The 18,770-nt window shown below is 38.2% G+C and overlaps 1 protein-coding gene across 6 annotated transcripts in view; it reads left to right on the top strand.

Moving 5' to 3' along the window:
- Positions 1-15,949, top strand: part of LOC128694032 (BTB/POZ domain-containing protein 6) — an 80,063-nt gene extending 64,114 nt beyond the window's left edge. For all 6 annotated transcript variants that reach the window (XM_070090800.1, XM_070090796.1, XM_070090802.1 and 3 more), the window contains exons 7-8: positions 8,161-8,284; positions 14,167-15,949. In XM_070090800.1, the coding sequence (XP_069946901.1) occupies positions 8,161-8,284; positions 14,167-14,908 (866 nt within the window). In that variant the 3' untranslated portion in view covers positions 14,909-15,949. The remainder of the gene's footprint in view (positions 1-8,160; positions 8,285-14,166) is intronic.
- The last annotated feature ends 2,821 nt before the right edge of the window (positions 15,950-18,770 follow it).

Here is an 18,770-nt window from a genome sequence, read left to right as displayed (position 1 = left end):
GAATTTGAACGTCGATCTGTTTAGACCGTTTAAGGGTTAATACAGGTCGGCCATCACTAATCCGGCTATTGGTAATCCGGTTCCATCAGTAATCCGGCACTAATTTTGGCTAGCATAATTTTAAATTTCCAGGGTCCCACACCAACCTGCTGCTACTGTTTGGTGGCTGCATAAATCATTCCAGTTTCTTTTTCTCCATTTATTGTTATAACCTGCTCACTTTTAGCCCTAGCCATGGTTCTAACGAAAAATAGAAATGCTTCTTGTTGTGTAAAGCACATACACCTACCATCCAACTTACGACCTGCTTGATTTACGACCACTCGACTTACGACCGTGTTTTTTATGCCAACTTTCTGGGAAATAAACAACTATTTGTGTTGTACACAGTGTTTATCCTGAACCTTACAGTATAAAATACAGTACTAACAGCATAAAAAGTAAAGTAAAACATGAAATACCAAAATAAAACAATAAAATAAAGTCATTACAAAAATGTTTTGTTGATATTCAGTAGTAAAGTTCGACTTACGGCCATTTCGACTTAAGACCAGTTTCTTGGAACCGAACTTGGTCGGAAGTCGGATGGTAGGTGTACACCGTACGTTGTCCATAAAAGATAAGGTGGCTTTGAAGCCACTGTCGGTTGCCATGAGCTCATCTCACTCAGATAAGATGTGACCGGTAAATTTGAGCCTACATGTGAGAGAATAGGTCTGTGTGTAAGTGTGCATTATATAAAAAAAATTCTGCAGTACGCAATACATGAGAAAAAAACTGCGACGGTGTTTTTGGTGTAAAACAGACTTCATGGTGTATTTTCATAGTTTTTATGGTTGCATTCTCATTTTTTGGTTTCATTTGATAGAATGGGAGATATATTACAGAAATAGATATGATTTTGATTGGTTTCACGAAGGAAAGTAACCATGAAATTGAGCTGTAAGTAGCATGGATATGTTTGATTTTTGCCGATGTTCAAAAGTGAATGAATGATGTCACTGTCCAATACATGTTCAGTTGGTCAGTCTAATATGCAGTTATGAATGGGTTGACATTATTTATACAATTGTTATAATAATGCAGTAGTCTGTATAACAGTAAATCTTCTATTTTTTGTGTGAATAAAAATTCAAAATGGAAAGCAAGTGTAATATATGAGGAGCCTGGAAACATGACTAATGAACAGAGAAAATGTTATTTTACTGCCAGGAATGTCTGCATGGTTTATTCTGGACCCTATTTTAAAATTGGTATCTTGAAATTTGTGTGAAATTGGCCAAATTGCCGATTTCTGACCTTGTTATTGGGTAGTTGGAATAGGTAAATGGGCAGTTTCTCATACTCATTCGACAGAATAGGAGGATTGCTAGTGAAATAGCTATGAGTATGATAGACTGGAACAGTGGAATGGGCCAAAAATAGGGCATAAAGTGAGTGAAATCGCTAATGCGTAAATATTGCCAATGGGTTAATTGTATTCTAACCTAACCACTCAGTAACCAGGCAAAAATCACCAATCCGGCACCCTACAGGTCCCGATGATGCTGGATTAGTGATGGTCAGCCTGTGTTTCTCCGTCCTGTAATACTTTTTTCCCAGTCAAGGAGGCCTGGTCTAAGGCCAGACCACAGGGAAGTGATTATCTCCAGAATCATTAACAAATATGAAATAAGATATGTAGTAGGCATCCTTATTTACCTCAGCCTTCCTACCCACATGTAAGATTCCCTCACATCACAGCAGTAACCTTCTTGGTGTCCACACCTATGTTGGTCCCTTAACAAATCACAACTCTCCCATTAGCATCCTTCCCAGCATTTACTCGAGACCTTTGCTCATCATATTTAAGCTCTTGGCAAAAACTGGCCCATATCTGTTCTCTCTTTGTCTTCCTGAGAAAATTCATCATCATGTAGGCTAAGCAATGAATGAAATTTGTCTGCAGGACATGTGAGCAAAACATGTAGCTGTTGAACAGATAAAGAAACTGTCTGGCACCTACACTCAAGTAATAGGGTAATGCCAATTTTCTGTGGACCTATCTTCATTAGCTGGATATGGAATGGAATGAGGCAGGCCTATTTAAGAAACACCACAGAAACTACACAGACTAGCCGGCCACCTTGCCAAATACCTTTCTGCACTTCTGGGCACCATCAGTCAAGCCCACCTCAAACACTCAGGTGACCTCCCCCGAATTTCCAACCTGAATGTTAAAAACAAAAGTATGGCTTCCTTCGATGTCACAGCCCTCTTTACCAACATTCCTACTGATGCTGCAATCAACATTCTGAGACAGAGGCTCACTGAAAACCACGACCTCCCTTTACCTCTTCTAGATTTCATCAATCTAGTGGAACTTTGTGTTAATTTCAACTTCTTCAAGTATCAGGACAACTGTTTCAAACAGTGCTTTGGGATGGCAATGGGCAGCCCGCTCAGTGCTGTGCTTGCCAACCTCTTCATGGAAAACCTAGAGACAGAGAAATTCAGCACCCTCATTCCCAACACCATTACCTGGCTAAGATATGTTGATGATATATTGGTTTTCTATCCGAGACGTCTCAATATCCAGGCCCTTCTCAACAAAATCAATGCAGCCGAAGTTTGCCATCAAAAACGATGGCAAACTTCCTTTCCTCGACGTTCTCCTGTGCAGATCTCCCGACAGTGACAAACTTCTCTTCAAAGCGTGTAGAAAACCTACCAACAAGGACGATCTTATGTACTTTTATTCACACCAAGACACCCGCACTAAAAGAGGAGTCCTCATTGGATTCTTCTAGAGAACTCTTCGCATCTCCAGCCCTTGTTTTCTTGAAGAAGAATGTATTTACATAACACAAGCCTTTACACAGTCTTCAGTTCCCATCTTCCTTCATCCGAGATTGCAGACTCAAGGTACAAGCCATCCTCAACAAACTGCCCATGGAACAGCCCTTGAAGCAGTTCATAGTGCTCCCATATGGTGGTGTTGCCACAAATACTCGCCGGGCACCTGCTATGAGTAACATCAACGTTTCCACCATAAACACATCATCTATCAAAGACCTCACTTTGAAATGCAGCCCCACACCTCTAACTTCTGCAGCAGGTGTCTACAGCATCCCCTGTGGATTCTGTCCCAAGAAATATGTAGGCCAAACAGGCAGAGACCTTGCCGTCCGCCTGAACGAGCATCGAAATGCCTGTAACAGAGACGATTTAAGGTACGCCTGTGTCCTCCACAGAGACTCCATGGGGCATTTGATGAACTGGTTCTCACCGAACCAGACCTCAGACGCCAATGGTGCCTAGAAGCCTCGCTAATCGCCGTCACCGACACGTTACAATGTAACACTGGAAACTACAAAATTTCATAAACATTAGCATACATGATATTTAAGCAGGCTAAGCACCACCAACCCAACAACACAGGAGTCACATGATCTCATCATCTACCCGTCCTCATCCCAACATGGCATTCTTCAGGTCACCATGTGCCACTCACACCTCACTCTCTGCCTATATATAATACCTTTCTACCTCTGTATGTTAGAAGTGAACAAGGTCCCAGGACCAAAATGTTTTCTAATAAATGTCATAGTGTTTGCTTATGTGTCTTTCTAAACCAACTTGTCGGTATTTATTACCAAGGTTTATACCACCCTCAGGTATACATATACTGTAATGGTTTATTGTCAGCCTGTGCTGACAGTATGATTCTCCTTAGTGCTTAAACTTATTCTGATATTGTCACAGTGATGAAATCTCAGTGCAGGAACAATTCCTCCATGACTTCTTAGGGCAAAATAGAGTGCTTGCTCTTTATGCTTTAGAGGTTATAGTGCCATTTCAGTTAGTGTTTTTTCTGTGGAGGAAGGCTCTCTCTCACCTTTAAATTTTAATTTATTTTCAAATGTACCTAGAATTTAAATACTCTATAATACAGTAGGGCCCCACTTTTATGGCGAGTTAGATTCCAGGCTATTGCCGGAAAGCAGACACCGCTGGAAAGGAGAATGCCATTTTTTACATTTATAAATGCATATAAATGCCAGACAACAAGTTTACACTAAATTATATTAAGTTAGTAATAGAACTAGGCATTAAAAACACAAAAAGTAAAATACACAGTACATTCATTACTTAAAGTATTTGTAATCTTTATGTAGGGTGAGAGGTGAGTAATATGTACTTATTTGTAGGAAGTCAGGTGTAGGTAGCCCTGGCTCCCCATCTCATACTTAATAAATGATATTTAAAACAGCCCAGAGAGTTAAAATACACATACAATACACTCATTATTTACCTTAGAATATGTGTAGTCTTAATGTAGGAAGTCAGTGTAGGTAGCCGGTAGGTGTAGCTGGTAGGTGTAGCCCGCCTGGGCTACATCTACCAGCTACCTACATTGTGGCCCAAAGCCATATTATTGTTCACTGAATTTAACCTGTTCTAACAACTACCTTTAGATGCCATCATAAACGAAGGGAGAAGTAATGAATAATTCATGCCAAAAATTGTAAACAAAAGCGGAGTGGGGGAGTGGCGAGGCCAAACGCAGATTCATACGCGTTTAATCTGGTGCCTGACCAGAGAAAACGTAATGTTGTCCCTCCACCCGGCTGCCACACAGGTTCACAAGTATTATTATCAGAGCACATATTAAATATGCAATAAATGCCAGACAACAAGTTTACACTAACTTATATTAAATTAGCAATAGAAATAGGCATTAAAAACACAATAAAAGGCAAGATACACACAGAGTACACTTATTACTTACCTTAAAATATTAATATTAATGTGTGAGAGGTGAGTGGCAGGGTGTTTATTGAATAAAATCAGAATGACACACCATCGTCCTCTAACTTGGTACTTAAAGCAAGAGGCTTACGACTCCTCTTCTTATCATAGCTAAGCTTAGACGCCATCGTCAGTAAGAGCCAACTAGTTAACGAAAGAGTAAACGAGAGAGAGAACGAGATACAGAGTTCAGACAATGTAAGAACACAAACTGAACGGGTAGTGGGCGATCACTTTGTCAGGCGAAATAAATGTGTATTAATGTGTGTCTACTTTTAGTTCATTCATGTACGTTTGTAAGAGTTTGTAAAGCTTTTACCTCACAACATTTTTTTATTATAATAATAATTACCTAACAATACAAATACTCTTACACTGTGTACAAGTTGTACAAGTTAGTACAGAATAAACAAACAGCAACACTCCCATTCTCGTGCAACATGCCGTTTTTAGATGAATGAAGATGATGATGATATTGTCATCATAATAATAAAAAGGGGCTAAACCCACAAGGGTCGTGAATTGCTATAATATAAAGTGAAGGCATACAAAAGGAATATTTTTCTACAGTTATCCCCCAGTGTTTGACTAGAGAAAACGTAATTCTTCCGATACTACCTACACAGTCGCTTTGTAAACAAATCTCATACGTAAATTTTTATCCTGTGAATGTATTATGTTTATATGCTATGTAAAGCGTTTCTTACATAAATTTGAGGAAAATATCATAGATGGATTAATGAAAATGTCTATATTAATGTAAAATAAGACATTTAATGTGCCCAAGAGTGATGATTATTATGTACTATTGGTGTCATGAGCAGAGAAACTTAGCGATTTTAATGTGTACTTGCACACCAGCACAGTGTGTAGGTATATTTAGATACAGGTACACATACATATAATTATCAGTGTACATATAAAATACCTAGGTAGTAGGTTGGTAGACAGCAACCGCCCAGAGAGGTACTACTGTCCTGCCAAGTGAGTGTAAAACGAAAGCCTGTAATTGTTTTACATGATGGTAGGATTGCTGGTGCCCTTTTCTCTGTCTCATGAACATGCAAGATTTCAGGTACGTCTTGCTACTTCTACTTACACTTAGGTCACACTACACATACATGTACAAGCCTATATATACACACACCCCTCTGGGCTTTCTTCTAATTTGTTTCTAGTTCTTATTCTTGTTTATTTTCTCTTATCTCCATGAGGAAGTGGAACAAAATTCTTCCTCCGTAAGCCATGCGTGTTGTAAGAGGCGACTAAAATGCCGGGAGCAAGGGGCTAGTAACCCCTTCTCCTGTATAGATTACTAACTTTAAAAAGAGAAACTTTTGTTTTTCTTTTTGGGCCACCCTGCCTCGGTGGGATACGGCCAGTGTGTTGAAAAAAAAAACATATAAAATACGCAATAATGTAAAACACTTGAAATTTTGGAAAGTTTCCAGACATAATAGATGTGGTCACAGAGAATGTTAACAAACCGGGTGCGGCGTGCCGTATTTGAAAGACCGCTTGCCATATAGCAAATTTTGGTCATAATTTGACATCGCCGTATTAGCGGAACACTGTAAGGCGAAACGCCGTAAAGCGAGGCCCTATTGTATATAAAATCAAAATATTATTTTTATATATTTTTATTATCACACTGGCCGATTCCCACCAAGGCAGGGTGGCCCGAAAAAGAAAAACTTTCACCATCATTCACTCCATCACTGTCTTGCCAGAAGGGTGCTCTACACTACAGTTTTTAAACTGCAACATTAACACCCCTTCTTCAGAGTGCAGGCACTGTACTTCCTATCTCCAGGACTCAAGTCCGGCCTGCCGGTTTCCCTGAACCCCTTCATAAATGTTACTTTGCTCACACTCCAACAGCACGTCAAGTATTAAAAACCATTTGTCTCCATTCACTCCTATCAAACACGCTCACGCATGCCTGCTGGAAGTCCAAGCCCCTCGCACACAAAACCTCCTTTACCCCCTCCCTCCAACCTTTCCTAGCCCGACCCCTACCCCGCCTTCCTTCCACTACAGACTGATACACTCTTGAAGTTATTCTGTTTTGCTCCATTCTCTCCACATGTCCGAACCACCTCAACAACCCTTCCTCAGCCCTCTGGACAACAGTTTTGGTAATCCCGCACCTCCTCCTAACTTCCAAACTACGAATTCTCTGCATTATATTCACACCACACATTGCTCTCAGACATGACATCTCCACTGCCTCCAGCCTTCTCCTCGCTGCAACATTCATCACCCATGCTTCACACCCATATAAGAGCGTTGGTAAAACTATACTCTCATCCATTCCCCTCTTTGCCTCCAAGGACAAAGTTCTTTGTCTCCACAGACTCCTAAGTGCACCACTCACCCTTTTCCCCTCATCAATTCTATGATTCACCTCATCTTTCATAGACCCATCCGCTGACACATCCACTCCCAAATATCTGAATACATTCACCTCCTCCATACTCTCTCCCTCCAATCTGATATCCAATCTTTCATCACCTAATCTTTTTGTTATCCTCATAACCTTACTCTTTCCTGTATTCACTTTCAATTTTCTTCTTTTGCACACCCTACCAAATTCATCCACCAATCTCTGCAACTTCTCTTCAGAATCTCCCAAGAGCACAGTGTCATCAGCAAAGAGCAACTGTGACAACTCCCACTTTATGTGTGATTCTTTATCTTTTAACTCCACGCCTCTTGCCAAGACCCTCGCATTTACTTCTCTTACAACCCCATCTGTAAATATATTAAACAACCACGGTGACATCACACATCCTTGTCTAAGGCCTACTTTTACTGGGAAATAATTTCCCTCTTTCCTACATACTCTAACTTGAGCCTCACTATCCTCGTAAAAACTCTTCACTGCTTTCAGTAACCTACCTCCTACACCATACACCTGCAACATTTGCCACATTGCCCCCCTATCCACCCTGTCAAAATACAGTACAGTATTAAATTACTTTTGAGTTTCTTCATTAGTTCAATGTTTTATTTTTTTTATTTTTATCAGCTTGAATGACTAGGTTGTTAATGCCAGATGAATTTTTACCATTGAGGAAATTGCCATTTTCAAGGGAAACCAAGCATCAGGTATATTTAGGAATAATGGAAGATATACCAACAAAATGTTAGGTAAATAGACACATTTGCAACTAATGTGACATTTTATTGTGGCAATGTTTGATAAAGCTCCTGGAGAGTGAAACATTGCCACAATAAAATGTCACATTAGTTGCATTTGTGTCCATTTACCTAACATGAAATGAATTTAAATGAACATATAAGGTTAGTGCGTTAATGTAACTGAAGGTTCTTGCATAATATATATTTTCGCTTTGTATATTTTAGTGTCAGAGTTGGAATTGTGGGAGTCTTGCCTGAATTGGGCAAAGCAGGAATGTGTCCGACAATCCTTGGAAGTCAGTCCCATTAATCAGCGTAAAGTACTAGGAGACTGTCTTAGCATGATCAGGTATGTAAATATTTTTTCAATTGAAATGAAATTTATTTTAGATAATTTTTTGTATGCTTTATCAATATCTGTACATGCTAATAATAGTTTATGTTTGGAAGTAAAGCTGCACAATATTACACTGCCCTTAATGCAGTTAAGTATATAATCCTTTCTTACACAACCCTTCTTTTGTTTTTTAACCCTTCAACTGTCCAAACGTAGATCTATGTTTTTGTGTGTAGCACTCCGACCTTGATTTTCTCCATAAGAAAGCACGCAAAAAACGTAGATCTATGTTCGGAGCGGCTACACGAGGAAATGTAGATCTACGTTTGGACAGTTTAAGGGTTAAACACATCAGCTGTCTCCCACTGAGGCAGGATGACCCCAAGAAAGAGGAAACATTCACCATCATTCATTCAGTTGCAAACATCACAGTTCAGATGGCCCTCCAAACTGCAACATCCTCACATCTCCTTTAGAGTGCAGGCACTGTACTTCCCATCTCCAGGACTGAAATCTGGCTAGCTGGTTACCCTGAATCCCTTAATAAATGTTACCTTGCTCACACCTCAACAGCATATTAGGTCATGAAAACCACTTATGTCCACTCTGATCTAACACATTTACAGAAGCCTGTTGAATGTTTATGCCCCTAGCACTCAAAACCCTCTTTTACCTCCTTCCAACCCTTTCTGGTATATCTTCTTTCTTTCCATCCCAGATTTATATTCCCTCTTAGTCATCCTATTCTGCTCCATCCTATCTAAATGTCCAACCTCTCCTCAGCCCTCTGAATTATACTTTTGGTAACCCAGCAATCTTCCGGTTTCAATTGCTGTGAGTTATCTACATAATATTCACACAAATAACAAAAAAAAAAAAGGCACAATACCGTGACTGGAACGATACACAAATAACCCGCATATAGAAGAGAGGAGCTTATGACAACTTTTCGGTCGTAAGCTCCGTGACCTAACCTGATTCCTCCTTTTTATTCTTCTCCTTTCCTTTTTCTCCTCTGGGTTTTCTTTCTTCTGCCTTGTGTTTTTGTTCCTTCATTATTTATTTTTTATTATTTCCCCCCCCCCCCCTCTGTGTTCTTGCTCTTACCCTCTGTGGGCACTTAGCTCCCTTGCAGTGCTCCTCTTTCTTAGTACAGTGGACCCCCGCCTTACGAATGCATCACGTTACGTTAAATCCGCCATACGAAGCATTTGAATGCAAAAATTTTGTGTCACCTTACGTGATTCGTCCGGAACGCATCCCACGTGTGGCCTCAGCTGCCCCGTGGGTGCCAGTGTTTACAAGCCAACCAGTGCAGTCGCATCCACACATACATTCGGTACCTTTCACCTTATCCCAGTGTTTTTTGTGCTTGTAACTGCAAAATAAGTCACCATGGGCCCCAAGAAACTTGCTTCTAGTGCTAACCCTGTGGTAAAAAGGGTGAGAATTAGTATGGAAATTAAGAAAGATTTTGAAGAGTTTGGGGCTAACCCTGAGAAGCCTATGCCAGTTGTGGAATCCATTGTGCCTACTTCAAAGATTAAGGAAATGTGTGCAAAGTGGGTTGAAGTGCAAACCTTTATGGATAAAAATCACCCTAACACAGCTTTTTGCAAGCCGTGCTGGTGAATATTACAGTGACAATGTTGTGGCCCATTTTAGGCAAATCTTAAAAGAACTGGAGGTACAGAGCTCTATGGACAGATTTGTTGTGCGACAGGTCCAGTGACTCTCAAGCTGGTCCTAGTGGCATTAAAAGAAGAAGGGAAGTAACGCTGGAAAAGGACTTGCTACCTCAAGTCCTAATGGAAGGGAATTCCCTTTCTAAACAATAACTTCCACACTCTCCCCTCCTCCCATTCCATCAATCATAACCAGATCTTCAATAAAGGTAAGTGTCATGTATTCTATTCTTAGCAGAGTAGTAACTGTGCATGTCGTCTTCAGTTTGTGTGTATTAAAATTAATATTTCATGTGGTAAAATTTTTTTTTTTTTCATACTTTGGGGTGTCTTGCACGGATTAATTTGATTTCCATTATTTCTTATGGGGAAAATTAATTCGCCTTACGATAATTTCGGCTTACGATGAGCTCTCAGGAACAGATTAATGTCGTAAGGCGGGGTCCACTGTATTTTACTGGCGGCGGCGGTGGCTGCTGCTGCTGCCGTCCCCCCCCCTTCCTGCTCTCCTTCTTGTTAGTGTGACTTTGTGGATGGTCCAAGTCAGACCGAAATGTCGTCATAAGCTCCTCTCTTCTATGTGCGGGTTATTTGTGTATAATATTCACACCACATATTACCCTCACAGATGCCATTTTTTCTTCCTCCAGCCTCTTCAAAGCCTGTGCTTCATATCCATACCTCTCACAGCACATACAGGGTTTTATTTAAACATTACATCATAACTTTCTAGATTCCTTCACACAGTATTTAGAAATTTTCCAGAATTGTTTCCTTAATTGAAAAATGGGTTATAAATTTTTGTATCAATTTATTTTCTTAATAAGGGATAGCAGTAAACATATAGGGGAGGTATTCAAGTTCAGTCCAAGGAAGGTGAGGATAAATCCAGTTCCTTGTATCAAGAGCCCTCTCATCAGCATAAAAGCACCACCCTTGAGGGGATATTATATCATAACCATGTTTGCTTGAGAGTATTACAGTAGTGTTTAATATATTCATATTTGTCTTTTGTACTTTTTAACATTCACATAGGATCTAGTCTGTGGTCTTGATTTGCAGTAGATGTGTTTTTCTTACTACTTAAATGAGTTGCTCACTGCCATATTTCAAAATCAGAAATTAATTTTTTTTAACAGAGTCCTTTGCCAAGTTGAAACATAAAAGTTAATTTTTGTTTGGTGATATAAATATCAGTAGCTTGAAGATTAACACCATTCACTTCTTTCTTCATTATTTACAAGATTCTCTGAAAGTTGTTTTGTCATTTACTGCTGTTGTAGTTAGAGTTGATAAGTTACTCACCCAGGTAAACACAGACATGAGGACAGTGGAGTAGTACCTGTTTTTTTTTTCCAGTTGATGGGTCCTATCTTTGGATACATTTACACTTTATTTAGACTTGGTAGTCATTCCTAGTTTCTTCCCTTTCTTCACTATTTTTGAGGATAATACTTTTTTTTCACATTTTTTTTATTTCTTACTTCAAACTAGTAACATTTGCTTGATTTTAATGCTCCATTACTACTACTTAAGTGATTTTTGCATGTAAACATCTTTTTTTTTTTATTGCTCCTTTAGAAAGCTGGACCCATCCAGTATTTCACTTAGTTCTCTGTTGCAGTAGGACATTCATAGGAAATAGGCATTTTATCTTTTAACTCATGGTTATTGTAAAATACAGTGGACCCCCGACATTCAAAGGCATCGACATTCGATAAATCCGACATTCGATGCATTTTAACACAAAAATTTCACCTCAACATTCGATGGAAAACCCGACATTCGATACGATTCGTACGAGACGTGTCCATGTGTGGCCTGAACTGCCCCATGTGTGCCAGTGTTTACAAGCCAGCCAGTGTGCGCTCATCTAAGGATACATTCGGTACATTCCATATTATCCATATTATCACTGTTTTTGGTTCATGTTTCTGCAAAATAAGTAACCATGGGACCCAAGAAAGCTTCTAGTGCCAACCCTTCGAGAAAAAAGGTGCTAATGACTATTGAAATGAAGAAAGAGATAATTGCAAAGTACGAAAGTGGAGTGCGTGTGTTGGAGTGCATGATGATTTGGTAAAGAAATTGCCTGCAACTAGTGGTGATGTGAGTGAAGTTAAGGCCAGCAAAGGTTGGTTTGAAAGATTTAAGAATCGTAGTGGCATACACAGTGTGGTAAGGCATGGTGAGGCTGCCAGTTCAAGTCCTAATGGAAGGGGATTCCCCTTCTAAACACTAACACCATCCACACTCTCCCCTCCTCCCATCCCATCAATCACCAGATCTTCATTAAAGGTAAGTGTCAATCATTCTATTGTTATTAATCTATTGTTATTGTAATTATTCTATTGCATTAAACTTAATATTTCATGTGGTAATTTTTTTTTTTCATACTTTTGGGTGTCTTGCACGGATTAATTTGATTTCCATTATTTCTTTTGGGGAACGGATTAGTATCGAATGTCGAGGGTCCACTATACAAAACCCACAATGCCACAGAAAACAAGAGTATCTCCGTTAAATTAAACTGATGTATTTTTACACTTGTTTTTCTTCTTTTTAAATTTTATTTAGCTCTTATTTCACATAATAATATACAAAACATTTTATTTTATACAACAATTTTTAAATATAGAGTATAGTTATTTCAGTATTTATATGTACATCATTTGTTATGGTGTTATAGTACCCCAGCCTCCTAAACACAAGAATCTTCAGATCTTTTGCTAAGTCAAGGCAGACATACCTTAATGCTTCACTGCAACTCTTGTCTAGCAAGAAACTGCAATTACACTCATTAGCCACAACTGCTTCTATCTACATAACACTGTATTACAAGTACTACACTGGTTTTTCTGGCAGTGGATGGTCTGGGACTTCTGTTAGTCTAGATAAAATTACAAGAGGGCACTAAAAAAAACTTACCTTAGGAAGTGCGTGTTTGATGCTTCATTGCTTCCATAGAAAATGGGCAGGGTGTTTCTTCCAGAGAAAGTGTGCATATCTGATACAGTGTCAGATACTGACTAGTTAGTATTTGTATAAATAAGTTACCATGGGGCCTCTGAAGATTAGTGATAACAGCCAACCAAAAAGAGAATTGGTTGGGAAAAATTCGTTCCGTACTAAAACAGATCGGCACTCGATGAGCCTTCTGAAATGAATTAAGTTTAAGTACTGAGGTTCCACTGTGTTATAATTTCACCACAGTTTTTTCATTTTTCTTTTAAAAGCACTTAGACTTTCATGTTTATTCCTCTTAGTACCTTCATCATTATTAATATTCCTTTGTGTGTCATGGCTAATATCCAGAGAAAAGACAGGGTGATGAAAAGGTCTTAAAAGGGGTGATGGTGGAGTGAGTGTTGGAGGGTGGTGTGCATGGCCAGTCAAGTCACATGAGCACAACTGACTATTTAGCCAGACACTTTGCTTGGAGGATGTGTTGCTCTTCACTCGAGGTTTTCAACTACGTATTAGATTTTTGATTGGTCAAGACCAATCAGCACCAAACAAATATGAGCTCTCTATGCATATTCAGAGTGGTCATACACAAAGTATGAATGTATTTGGTTAAAAACTAACTGAGCAAACAATAATGTTAATAATTCAACTTTAATTACAACCTAAACATTACAGTAATTCTGATTTTCTTAGCCACTCTCTACCAAACAAATGTGAGCTCTTTATACATCATAAAATGAGCATACACACAGTACAGATGCATTGGGTAAAGAAAGGTGGATAATCATTGTGTCAGAGGTGTAATGTTGAATTATTATTATGTGACCTCTCTTTGTTTTCCAGCAAGGCTCTGGAACCCCCCTGTGCCGGAATATCAGTGGTGTACCTGTACTATATGCAAAGGTTGCACATGAGGGGTTATCATACTGGCTTAGCAACTAGATAGATTTAAGTTTGATTCTCAGTCAATATGCATCATTGATATTTTAAGCTAGTTTATTTAATGTAATTACATTTTTACTGGCTTATATCTGAATAGTTAACAAATATCCAGCTCACTGTGTTTGGTAATGACATAAAACCCATGAAAAGATTAATTTCCTTGCTGAGGACCTAGTTCATGTGAATATTTGCTTTGTGACAGGAACTTCACCTTGGAAAATCTTGATGTGAAACAACTATTATATATTTTATATTATACAAGTGGAGTATATAAACAATCTGCATTTTGTTTTTTTACAGATTTTTAACCCTAAGCCCAACAGAATTTGCCAATAGTCCAGCAGTGTCAGGTATTTTTACACAGGAGGAGAGCTATATTCTCTTGATGAATATTTCTGCACCAGGAGTAACATCTGTCCCCTCACCCTTCTGTCAAAATAACAAGAAGAGACAAAAAGAACCAACACCTCCACCCAGCTTCTTACCACATCCTGACTTAAGAAGCAGCAGGATTAGGGAAGATGTTCAACTTCGATGTGAATGTGTTGGAAATGACATGGCACAAGAGTTGGTTAATGAGCAATTGGTGGACTGTTCACTCTCATTTTCTGTTAATAGACATGTCTGTATATATGGTGTGGAGATGCCTACTCAGTTAGTCCCAGTAAACTTGGAGCCACAGTTAGCCACTCGACCAATACAGCAATCCTATTCTGAACTAATTTATGCATTTTTACAAGACTCTGATGATTGCCGCCTCACATACACGCATTTCACGGCTCGGGTATCATGGAATAGTTCGATGGAAGTTATCTTCAATAGGCCGGTATACATTACACCTAATAAAACTTATAAAATTACAGTTGTGTTAAATAAGGTTGGGAGATATCCAATGTATGTTACTGCTAACTATGTTACTATTGATTATTTAACATTTACTTTTGAACAAAACAGATCACGGGATGGACTAATTAAAGCTGTTATTTTTGGTTGTTCATCTCAGACATCCTCATCTAGTCCAGAACCTTACTGGCAAATCTGAGAAAAAGGTTGGTCTATTTTTCTGTAGTCATGCAGGTAAATAATTTTATTGAGAATGGTCAAATTCATGGTACAGTACATTATGGCAAATTTAAGAATAAATTATTGGTGGTATTTTATATTTTAACAGGGGAAATAGATTTTCTTTATGGGATTCAGTGCTGAGTTTCTTAATTGTATTTTATAGCAGCTAGTTTTTATGCCAGCAAACTTTTGATGTTCAGAAATCTATTTTAAATGATTTGTAAGGTACCACATGCATGAATGCAATCAAAGAAATACTTATGCTTTATTTTTTTAGGTATTTTAACATTCATTGTTGAAAAATACTGCAGTATGATAAAATAAAGAAAATCAGTACCTCAGTTTAATATTTTATTAAGATAAATTTGGTTATGAATTAAAAAATTTAAAAAGGAATGCTTTTCTGTTTGCATAATCGCCGGGTCACCATCTGGAAAAGGCCCGGGCCAGGATAGTACCGGTGAATCTAAGAAGAATGTTCATAATATCTTTGTTTTTACTTAGGAGTTGCACTTATGGTGAGTTACAGTGACCCTATTAGCTCTCAAAAAATAAAACTCATGTTTCTCATGTTCTCTTAATGTATATATTCACTAAATATTTTGTTGAATAAAACATCATTTATTATAATAATTTTTTTGTAATGTGAGTTGCAGGAAATGCAAATATTTCGTAAGTCCAAATTAACATACACGATTTATTAATGTTTTGAAAATTTAATTTTAGTTCTTTATTTAATCATGAAAATATACTGATATTAAGTTCTCTAAAGATTATTCATATATAAATTATGGAGAGAGAGGTAGAAGAAGCAACACATAATACATACTTTTTTGGTAAACCTTTATTTCATATTGTATGAGAGCCATTTCAAAATATAATCTTTGTTTAAAAAGGCTGTTTAGAATTGCCAGTTTTTTTTTATTTTAATGCTTGCATGCTGTGAATAATAATTAATGTAAAGCAGTCTGACTTACTCATGGTCAGGAAATAATATAAATAAAAGCCATCATTTAAATTATATCTATTATTTGATTAGGTATTAGACTACAAGTAGAGTAAAGTACAGTAGTATAATTTGTCTTGTGATGCACAACATTACGACAAAAATATTGTAGAAGTTGAATATATCTCTTGTTATATTTATGGGAAAGGTTTGATTTGAAGAAGAAAAGGGTAGCTTAAGTTCCTTGGATCAAGAGCCCTTCATTATCAAAGCAATGGCCTTGAAGTTTTTTTTTTTTTAACCCGTAAACAGTCCAAACGTATATACATACGTTTTTTCAATATTTGAAAGTATGTAAAAAAAGTAGATCTTCTTTTTGTTTTTCTACATTTGAAAATGTGTAAAAAAACTTTGATCTACTTTTTTTTTTTGTTATATTTGAAAATATGTAAAAAAAACTTAGATCTACTTTTGTAGCACTACACATGTGAACGTAGATCTGCTTGGACCGTTTATGGGTTAATGCACTGGTCGTCTCCGACCAAGGCAGGGAGACCCAAAAAAAAAAGAAACACTTGCACCATCATTCACACCATCACTGTCTTGCCAAAGACATGCAGATACGACAGTTTAGAGGTCCCTCCAAGCAGGAAATATCCCAAATCCCTCCTTTAAAGCGCTGGCACTGCATGTCCCATCTCTGGGACTCGAGTTCTCATTTTCTTTTGGTTTAAGTGAGGTGAACAGGATTTTCATAAAAAATATCAATAAAATTTTATATTTTAAATTTTATTGATTTTTTTCTAGCTAAGAAATTCTAATTTCTGATACATGCACCTACTAGTATTTTATTTTGAAAGCATTTTTCTTAAGGGAATATGTCTTGATAGTGAAAGGCTCTTTACTCTTCCTCAGATCAAACCTGATGACTTCCCATTCCCTAAGTGCTATAAGACCCGTTGAGTTTTACCTTTCCTCCCCTAAACATAAAAATAATAATTTAGGGTTACCATTAACAATATGATAAATACAATTCTGTGCAGTAACTTATTGTTGCGGAAGTGAGTTATAGAAGCTGTGTATTAGTTTCATGCCAAAATGTACGTGAGCTATTTAAATTATGTTAAAAATGTTATATAACATTCAAACTCACTTCATTATTTTTTTATAACAAGTCGGCCGTCTCCCACTGAAGCAGGGTGACCCAAAAAAGAAAGAAAATCCCCAAAAAGAAAATAGTTTCATCATCATTCAACACTTTCACTTCACTCACACATAATCACTGTTTTTGCAGAGGTGCTCAGAATACAACAGTTTAGAAGCATATACATATAAAGATACACAACATATCCCTCCAAACTGCCAATATCCCAAACCCCTCCTTTAAAGTGCAGGCATTGTACTTCCCATTTCCATGACGCAAGTCCGGCTATATAAAAATAACCGGTTTCCTTGAATCCCTTCACTAAATATTACCCTGCTCACACTCCAACAACTCGTCAGGTCCCAAATACCATTCGTCTCCATTCACTCATATCTAACATGCTCATGCACGCTTGCTGGAAGTCCAAGCCCCTCACCCACAAAACCTCCTTTACCCCCTCCCTCCAGCCTTTTCGAGGACGACCCCTACCCCGCCTTCCTTCCCCTACAGATTTATACGCTCTCCATTTCATTCTACTTTGATGCATTCTCTCTAAATAACCAAACCCCCTCTTCAGCCCTGTGACTAAAACTTTTATTAACTCCACACCTTCTCCTAATTTCCACACTCTGAAATTTTCTGCAATATATTTACACCACACATTGCCCTTAGACAGGACATCTCCACTGCCTCCTACCGTCTCCTCACTACAGCATTTACAACCCAAGCTTCACACCCATATAAGAGTGTTAGTACCACTATATTTTCATACATTCTCTTCTTTGCCTCCATAGATAACGTTTTTTGTCTCCACATATACCTCAACGCACCACTCACCTTTTTTCCTTCATCAATTCTATTATTAACCTCATCCTTCATAAATCCATCCGCTGACACGTCAACTCTCAAATACAGTGGACCCCCAGTATTCGATGGCATCAGTATGCGTTAAATTTGGTATTTGATACATTTTAATGCCAAAATTTTGCTTCGCCACTCGTTAAAAAACCCGCCACACGTGATTCGTCCGGGACGCGTCCACGTGAGTGCCAGTGTTTACAAGCCAGCCAGTGTGCTCGCATCTAAGCATACATTTGGTGCATTCCATATTATCACAGTGTTTTTGGTGTTTGTTTCTGCAAAGTAAGTCACCATGGGCCCCAAGAAAGCTTCTAGTGCCAACCCTGTGGTAAAAAGGGTGAGAATTAGTATGGAAATTAAGAAAGATTTTGAAGGGTTTGGGGCTAACCCTGAGAAGCCTATGCCAGTTGTGGAATCCATTGTGCCAGCTTCAAAAATTAAGGAAATGTGTGCAAAGTGGGTTGAACTGCAAGCTTTTATGGATGAAAAATCACCCTAACACAGCTATTGCAAGCCAAGTTGGTGACTATTACAATGACAATGTTGTAGCCCATTTTAGACAAACCGTAAAGGAATGGGAGGTAGAGCTCTATGGACAGATTTGTTGTGCAACAGAGGTCCAGTGACTCTCAAGCTGGTCCTAGTGGCATTAAAAGAAGAAGGGAAGTAACAATGGAAAAGGACTTGCTACCTCAAGTCTTAATGGAAGGGGATTCCCCTTCTAAACAATAAGTTCGACACTCTCCCCTCATCCCATCCCATGAATCATCACCAGATCTTCATTAAAGGTAAGTGTCACGTATTCTATTGTTAGTAGAGTACTACTAACTATGCATGTCTCCTTCAGTTTGTGTGCATTAAACTTTATATTTCATGTGGTAAAACTTT

Source organism: Cherax quadricarinatus, chromosome 33 (genome assembly GCF_038502225.1).
Source record: "Cherax quadricarinatus isolate ZL_2023a chromosome 33, ASM3850222v1, whole genome shotgun sequence".
NCBI classification, from domain to species: Eukaryota; Metazoa; Arthropoda; class Malacostraca; order Decapoda; family Parastacidae; genus Cherax; species Cherax quadricarinatus.
This window is presented reverse-complemented; position numbering and strand designations above follow the sequence as displayed.